This window comes from Parasteatoda tepidariorum, chromosome 5 (genome assembly GCF_043381705.1).
Source record: "Parasteatoda tepidariorum isolate YZ-2023 chromosome 5, CAS_Ptep_4.0, whole genome shotgun sequence".
In the NCBI taxonomy this organism is placed as follows: domain Eukaryota; kingdom Metazoa; phylum Arthropoda; class Arachnida; order Araneae; family Theridiidae; genus Parasteatoda; species Parasteatoda tepidariorum.
The window spans coordinates 35,678,330-35,686,739 of record NC_092208.1 but is presented as its reverse complement, the minus strand read 5'-3'; the positions used below and the strand labels follow the sequence as shown (position 1 = coordinate 35,686,739).

Sequence of the window (8,410 nt, the reverse complement as noted above, 5' to 3'; positions counted from 1 at the left end):
ATATTTTATTTAAAAATATTAGAACTAAAAATATTAGAACTATTTAATTAAAATAAGTTTTCAATACTAGTAAGCAATAATTATTTGTGGAAATAATTTTAATAATAAACAATAACAATTAGACTTAAAACAAAAATACTAAAGACTATAAGAGACAAATAAAAAAAATATATTTTTTAAATTACAGAGCTTACCTTCACTAATGTACAACTGTAAAAAATCACTTAAATTTTAAAAACAACAAGAAGAATCAATTCGACTTGGCCTCTTTTATAGGTTTTATAGGCTCAAAATTTCCAGCTGCTTATTTCTGTTTCAGTTTAAGCAGGGGTCTGTCCAGACATTTTGTGAAAGGTCCGTTTTTCGTGAAATTGTGAAAAAATTATTCACATTCTTTCAACCAGGGTCCGCTTTTATGAATTTGTGCAAATAGGGTCCGTTATTGCAAAAAAAAATTTTTTTTTTTCATGGAGCTTTTAAATTGTATATTGTTCTTGTTGTTACTTTACGTCGCAGTAGAGCTGCACAATGGGCTATTGGCGACGGTCTGGGAAACATCCCGGAGGATGATCCGATTGATTGATTGATTGATTTGTTCATTTTAATTTCTTCTAAACAGACCCCTGGTTTAAGACAACCTCGATGAGTGGCCGATGTGTCATTTTTTTCATCTTTCAACGGCACCAAAGTGTGTATAAGTCATGATTGCGGTCTTAATCTGAGATGCATGTCTCATGTGAAATGTTCTTCTGTAATTTTCTGCTGTTACATGCGTTTCTGTAACATGCGTTACAACAAAACGAAAGCTGTTATTCGCGTTTCGTCATAAGAGTTTATGGAAAATTTTACAGTGGCCTAGACTTATAGGCCCATTCGCCGAATACAATGGAACAACAATTTTTAATTTGACAGCAAGTAAATAAAAATAAAATGTTAAAAATTTTAGAGTAACAACGATGGCAACAAGCCTCGAAAACATTGAAATACATCAGAAAGAAGGTCAACGGACCCTTATAATTTAACATATCGTTCAAAAATTTAACATAATAATAAACTAAAACAATATTGGTCGTGTGTCATAAGAGTTTAGAGAATCTGACTCCGGTCGGAGGGGCCGGGGTTCAATTCTCTACTCCTCTAAGATCCATCTAGTATAGATACAATATATTTTCTCGTAAAATCTGCGTAATTCGAAAGTCTTCTCGCTGAGCAGTGTAATGGATACAAGGAAGTGTATAAAATTCCCTTCCCCTTCAGATCTATGTCTAAATTGAGGAAGTTTCTTCAAAAATTAGATTTTTTTCCGCAGACTATCAAAATTGTGATGGTATGTCTTCGGATCATCTCTAAGCATGTCTCCCAGACCAACGCCAATATCCCCATTGTGCAGCTGTAATGAGGCGTAAATAAAGTAATCCTAAATTAGACTAGTGGTTTCCATGGCCAAGGAGGTTAGCCCTTCCACCTAACATTCAGAAGCGGGGAGGTAGCAGGTTTGAATTCCGCAGCAACCTTGATTGAACTTTTCCAATATCTTTCTTTAGAGCCATGATGGCTCAGGGCAGTGTTTCTCAAAGTGTGGTACGCGTACCCCCAGGAGCACGGGAACAGTTTAGCGGGGGTACGAGTTCTAATGCAAAATATCTTGCAACAAACGAAAATTTCGAAACATTTCATTTAAAAATGAAGTTAGCCATGAAAATTTACGATTGCGTATTTTTGTATTGGCTATTTTTTTGCAGAGTTAACATAAATATTTAAGAATGATTCAGAATTTGTCTAAAATTTGATAACTAACGCCGAAGAAGAAAGAGTACAAATAGCGGAAAGGGAACTTAAACAAAGCGAAATTCAAGTTAAGTTAGAAAAGCTAAAATTAGAAAGACTCGAGAAAGAAATGCTTTTATTAGAGGCTAAAAACAAAGCATTTAAAATTGACCCTCCCAAAACAATAAATGATACACCTGAAACAAACATTGAGAATCTAATTCATAGCATTAAAACTCTATCTCTTCCAGTTCTATCGAAACCTGAAAACTTTAATCAATTTTTTTCATCGTTGGAAAGAGCTTTTAGAACAAGAAAGAGCGTTTAGTATAAGTCATAAGTTTGGGAAACACTGGCTCAAGAGATAGAGCGTTTGCCTTCCAATGAGGTAAACGGGGTTCGAATCTTAAAGATAGCTGGTCGATACGAAATTCCACACCCGGCTCGCATCAACCACAGTGCTGACGTTAAATGTCTTCAGTGGTAGACGGATCATGGATTAGAGTCCCCTTGTCGTCAGTCTAATAAGGGGGAGAGTTGCGTGGTTTTCTTCTCCACATGGCGCGAATGCGGATTAGTTCCATCAAAAAGTTCACAAAGGTAAATTTCTCTCACTACTTAATACAGGAGATCCCTTGTCTTCTGGATTGGGTTCAAAATTACTAGGCTACGGAGTTGAACATTAGTAGTCGTAAACCCGAAATTGGGTTGGCTGTTCAACGACAGTTATAGAATATGAAATAAAAAAGCCTTCTTTAATTTATGCCAGCTGTTCTTCAATTTGGAAAGAGTTTATAAGCCATCCATTCAGTTAGTAATGTAAGTTATTCAGTTTGTGGGAGAAAAACTTAAAAAATCCGCAAAAGAACTCAGATATTCAGTTACTATAATTGGATTTTAGTGGATCGTTATTTAGATACTATTTTATTTTAGGAATTACGTAATTTTGGTCGGACCGTTACGTAGATGTGAAATTAGTCCTTTCTTAAACTGAATGCAGGTTTGTCAGTGACACGATTCAATTAAATTGATTAAATGTGATATTTACGAGCAAAAAGTAGAAAAAGAATGCGTTGTATCAGAGAGTGGATGATAAACTAAATCAGGAATGAAAATTTACATACTACTATTTATCTTCATGAAGTGCATGGATATGATAATATAGTGCATACTGAGATGCTCAGGGTATAGAGCGTTCGCCTTCCAATGATGTGCACCGGGTTCGAATCCCCAGCGATGGCTGCATCCGGCTCCGGAATCCGCATTCGGCTTGCACCGAGTGCTGATGTGAAATATCCTTAGACGGATCATGGGTTTAGAGTCCCCTTGCCATCAGGCTAACTGTGAAAGGTTCTCCTGTTCTTCCTCTCCATGTAGCGCAAATGCGGACTAGTTCCATAGAAAAGCCTCCACGAAGGCAAATTTTTCACACTACTTGATCCAGAAGTTCCCTTGTCTTCTGGATTGGGTTTAAAATTGCAAGGCTACGGAGTTGAACATTAGTAGTTCATAAACCAATCCCCCATAAAATTATTTAATCTGCTAAGATGTATCTATTAAATGTATAACCAGAGTTTCAGGACAAAATTACTGATTGAAATAAATTGTAAGTTGCATTTTATTAAATAATAAAAAATACTATTTTCGACTATTCGAATTATTTGTAAACATAGCATAATTTCTCCTATTGTTTATTATACTTTGCTTAGTTCAAGCCTCTTTTTATAAACTATTTAAATTAAATCCCCCTGCTCCTCTCTCTATATTTTTAAATTGAAAATGATACAGAGATGATTGTGCTCCGGAAAAAATCCGGGTTTCAAGATTTTTCGTTAACTGCGAACTGGAAATCCACAGTCCAGAAGTTTACAGAAATCATCGATCACATTTATGTATAAAAATTCTTGTATATTTTATTTAAAAATATTAGAACTGGAATTCATACTTGGCATCTCTTTCATCAGTAAATATTTTTTATGGTAGAATAATGAATGTGATTAGAGATAAAAATAAACTAAATACGTAATTATTAATTTAAATTATGCTGCATATAATTTATGTAGACTTTCACGTTGTGAAAATATCAACGATTTAAATTTATAAAGATATTAATTTTTTGAAATGCGTCATTAATGATATTTCTCAGGAAATTCTCAGGATTTTTTAATTGGAGTCACAATCACCCCTGATAATAAGAATAGGGGTGGAAAATAAGACTTAAGCGGAATAAAGCAAATTGTTTTATTTGTCATGCTGCTCGAGAATATTTCAATTAAGAAGTTAAAAAATTCTGTAGAAAATTAGCTATTAGTTGTGGTGCAGCTAAATTTTCTTACAACTCTGAAATCAAGAACTTGATCCTCTTTTGTATTCTTAGCAATTGCAATCAAAAATCTTCTGTTATAAATAATGTTGCCCGCTAGTTGAAGGCATCACATATGATTGTGATTTTTGGAACTTACAATAACACTGTATGGCTAGATTAAAACAAAAACAAGTTTAATTTCCCGATACATAGATATTAAATAATTTTTTTATACATATTAAAATTGATTTTTACTTACTATATTGTAGATTTAATAAGATAGCTTATCCGTATATTTTCAATGTTTATTAACACCTCATTGTTCATTTTAATTGAAAGTTTATAACAGTAAAGATATATTTCATTAATAAAAACTAGTAGGACAAAATATTACTCGTACTAAGATGCAGTTTCCGTGTTTAGAGAGGCACATTTAAGATATGCAATTTAATCAGTGCAGGTGCAAATATACGGTAGGTAAAATAATAATTTAATACACGATTTAAAACGCAAAATCATACTCTTTTTTTCTTGATAAACATTCCTTCAGATTTTTGACTTAATAGCTTGAGACGAATAACAAAACATTTCTAACAGTGTTATTGATAAAAATGTTGAGCCATAAATACTAAATAAAAAGACTCATTCTTGTATTAATATCTTTGTTAATTAATATGTTTGGACTTTTTGGGAAATTTGCCTGGTTTTTGGAAAAGTACTGCACAATTTTCTCAAATTTTTTTGTGCCCTCTTTTTGGAAAGCTTATTACGTGTAAAATAGTAAATTGTATTGATTTTTGAAATGGGTTGTTTTTAAAATACAAGCTACAGTGGATACGCATTGCATAGGAATCGTCAGACATAATTCGCTTTCACCCGGAAATTTTTTTTCCACCCTAGACCCTTTGATACATCAGAAACTATTCAAGCAATTTTCAGATTGCTTCTATGTAATAAAATAATAATAAATTCGAACTCGTTGAACTTCATAGCTTCGAATTTTGAAAAATCATTTTACACATTATTTTACTCAATATAAGATTTCTAAAAATGCAGAAAAGGAAAAGTTACGTTTAAAATACGTCAGGGAATAGACCTCTTAAATACATATTTAATATCATAATAAACAAATATCTGTCTAAGAAATTTGTTAATAAAAAATGTTTTACAAAAATAAATAATCTTATCTTCATCTCTCCCCTTTGTCATTGTCTAAAAATGAGAAAAAACTGCTCCTCTCCCCTCTCTATAATAAAATAGCGGCTGACTATGAAGATTTTAATTATTTTTTTCAAAGAAAAAAACACCCTAAAATTTCCTTTAAGTAAATGTAAGGTCAGGAAGAATTTAAAAAAATTACACAAGTGAATGAAATGTTTCTTATGAAACTCGTCTCTTTAAGAAAAGATTAATATGTCATTAAATATTATTTTTTGAAGTTTTTGATTATTGGAATATGTCTAACAAAAATGGGATACTAATTTAATTTATTTTGTTAAAAAATCTTTAATGTTACGAGATGTTTCAAATATGACTTTTAACATTATTGAAAAGAAAGTTCATTCGTTTTTATGGGACGTGGTGTAGCGCATGCTCCTTGTCGCCTCTAACACATGATCTTATGAAAATGAAAAAAAAAAAAAAAAATTAGAGATAGTAATAATTTCTGTTATATATGTTAGAACAATGATAATTACCATATTAGCAACTTGGAAAACGAAACATAGGACTCAATGCGTTTTTTTATTTTAATTAATTTTAAATATTACGGCAGTTTCAGAATCGCATCAGATTGGAAAGATATTCATTAAAATATTCATTTAAAGATTCTGGAATTTTTTTGCAAATTTTCATAAGATCATGTGTTTTGTGTTTTCATACGATCATGTAACACAAATATTAAAACACAAAATTCTCTTTGCAATATTTAGTAATAATTTTAATTAAAGCTTTCAAATTTAGTTTTAATCTGAAACTCTAAGCTGAAATTTAATTTTAAAATTTAATGACTGTGAAGAGCATTGACTTGATGTCGTATTCTGATGTATCGATTGTATTGACTTGTTTAGAGTTTTCTCAGTGTTTCTTATTTTCAATTTTTTAGTAAAAAAAATAATAAGTAAATAAAATAAATAAATAATTAAATAGATAAATAAAATATTTTTTTTTACTGATTTGATTTAAATTTTAGCAAAATCTTTTTATTGCGTTTAAAGTTATATATATATTTTTTTAATTAAACTCCACATTTATAATTGAAATATGTCCAATGGAAACTAGTATTATACTTGCGAACAACTTTTTTTCGAATTTAAGTGTTGTTAATTATGATGAATTGACATTGTTGACAATATAATTTTCTCGATAAATCAACTATAGATGTTTTTTGAGATGTAAGCAATCATGATGGATAAAACAAATTAATTAGGTTAAAAATAGAACAAATGCTAAAGAACAAATAAAAGCAAAAGTTCTCTTAGAGCCCTAAAATATAAAATATATTTTACTTTTATATATACTAAAGTGCAGGTTGGTATAATCAAACTGAAGATACAGAAAAACTCTTATGTCAAGGCACTGTAATCAATTTTATAATACATGTTTATTTAAGTTTTTAAAACTAGTTCATAAGATCTTCATCCTAATTTAAAATTACTAAAAATAAGGTTAAAGTAAAACATTTTAAGTGTCTAAGCTTTCTTAGAAATGTTTTCCTCAGATGTATCTTGATTAATCATAACAATATTGATTTCTTTATGAGGAATTTCTTAAATGCATTTTGTATTGAAAAGTACACAGTTCACTTAAATCTTCATCCTATTGAAAAATAAATAAAATGTTTGAATTAAATATGAATTATATTTCAGGAAGAAAAAAAACTGTGGTGCCTTTAAAAAGACTTTTTAAAACTATTATTCAAATGTAATCTCATTACTTTTGAGATAGATTAGAGATAGATTGATTGAGATAGATTGAGATAAACTCAAATAGATTTTAAAAAAAAGAATAAAAGGATTAATAAGTTTAGATTAGACGCTTGCAAACGTGTGTTTTATCTTTAGGAATTGACACCGTTATAGGTACTTTATTCAAGAACTAATATTTTGTACACGTTATTTAAGAACAAGAAATTGGAACTGGTTATTTAATAACTGATATATCTTAACTAGGACTGGTCTATAAATCGATGTATCAAGACATATCGATTTAACGCATATATCGGCAAGACGATACAGCGACTTTCATTCCAGGAGATGCATCAGAAATCTGATTTAAGCCGTTGAGTAAAGACAACGAGCGCAAAACGATATAGCGATATAAGACACGCAAGGATATAAGAAAACGATATAGCGATATAAGACTCTTTCTTTTACGTTCCGATGTCGACTCGCGCTGTGGAAGACGATGTCCGTTTCGTTATGTTGAAATGGCCTTGATTGGTGAGTTGTAGAATCAGAGTTTGGGGAACATGTATCGTAATCTCGCATGTTCGTTTTCGCACCTCTTAGTTTTTTTTTTTTTTACTTTGTCGCGACTTGATATCGTTTCTTGTAGATTATTTTCAGTGGGACTAACTTCGTGATCGCCAATGTCACCTTGTTCTGAAGGCAATCTATTATTGAAAAGAATATATAAAGAAGAGTTTCTTTATTAATTAGACTAGCTGTACCCTGCGTGCGTTGCAACGCTTTCAATTTGAATTTGAATTTTGTATTTAAGTGTGTAAATGACATTTGCGATTATGATTTGAAATGCAAATTTTATTTAATGGTGAAAAAAACCAGTGATAGTCTCAGCAGTTAATTCTCTAGGATATCATTAGGGCATTTTCAAACAGACATGTATGGTGATGCACACGGAGCATGAAATGGACAATGATCTGAAATAAGACTGGATCTATGGCGACATCAGGAATTTCTGCTGATATCTGATCAGTTTGGCATGGTGGGATTTTTTCAATAAGCCAAATCAAAATGTGTGCCTGTGGCAATCCATCCTCGTTTTTGCCATTCAATAGAGTACACCCAACACCGTGTCTCTCTAAAAACATGACGCTTCACAATGAAATCAAGTAAAGATTATCATTTTTGTTTGAACACACGTGCTGTAATATCATGACGATCCGATGATGATTGTCCTGGTAACAAAATATCTCTAATTTCAACCCAAGCAGAATTGCACGTAAATGTAATAAATAAATCTAGGAGCCCATATGCGAGAACATATGTCATTGCATCCTGTGAGTATTCATACATGTGCCTTGGAGTCCAAGGCACATGTATGAATACTCAGACATGTATGAATACTACATTTGCAGGGAGTCCAAGTTTTTCTCCC

The 8,410-nt window shown here is 31.3% G+C and overlaps 1 protein-coding gene across 1 annotated transcript in view; it reads right to left on the bottom strand.

The window, feature by feature from the left end:
• Positions 1-8,123, bottom strand: part of LOC122268307 (short-chain specific acyl-CoA dehydrogenase, mitochondrial-like) — a 40,919-nt gene extending 32,796 nt beyond the window's left edge. The window contains exons 1-2 of the mRNA XM_071181028.1: positions 7,909-8,123; positions 7,598-7,685 (exon numbers count right to left, since the gene is read on the bottom strand). Of these exons, the coding sequence (XP_071037129.1) occupies positions 7,598-7,685; positions 7,909-8,123 (303 nt within the window). The remainder of the gene's footprint in view (positions 1-7,597; positions 7,686-7,908) is intronic.
• Between the last annotated feature and the right edge of the window lie 287 nt (positions 8,124-8,410).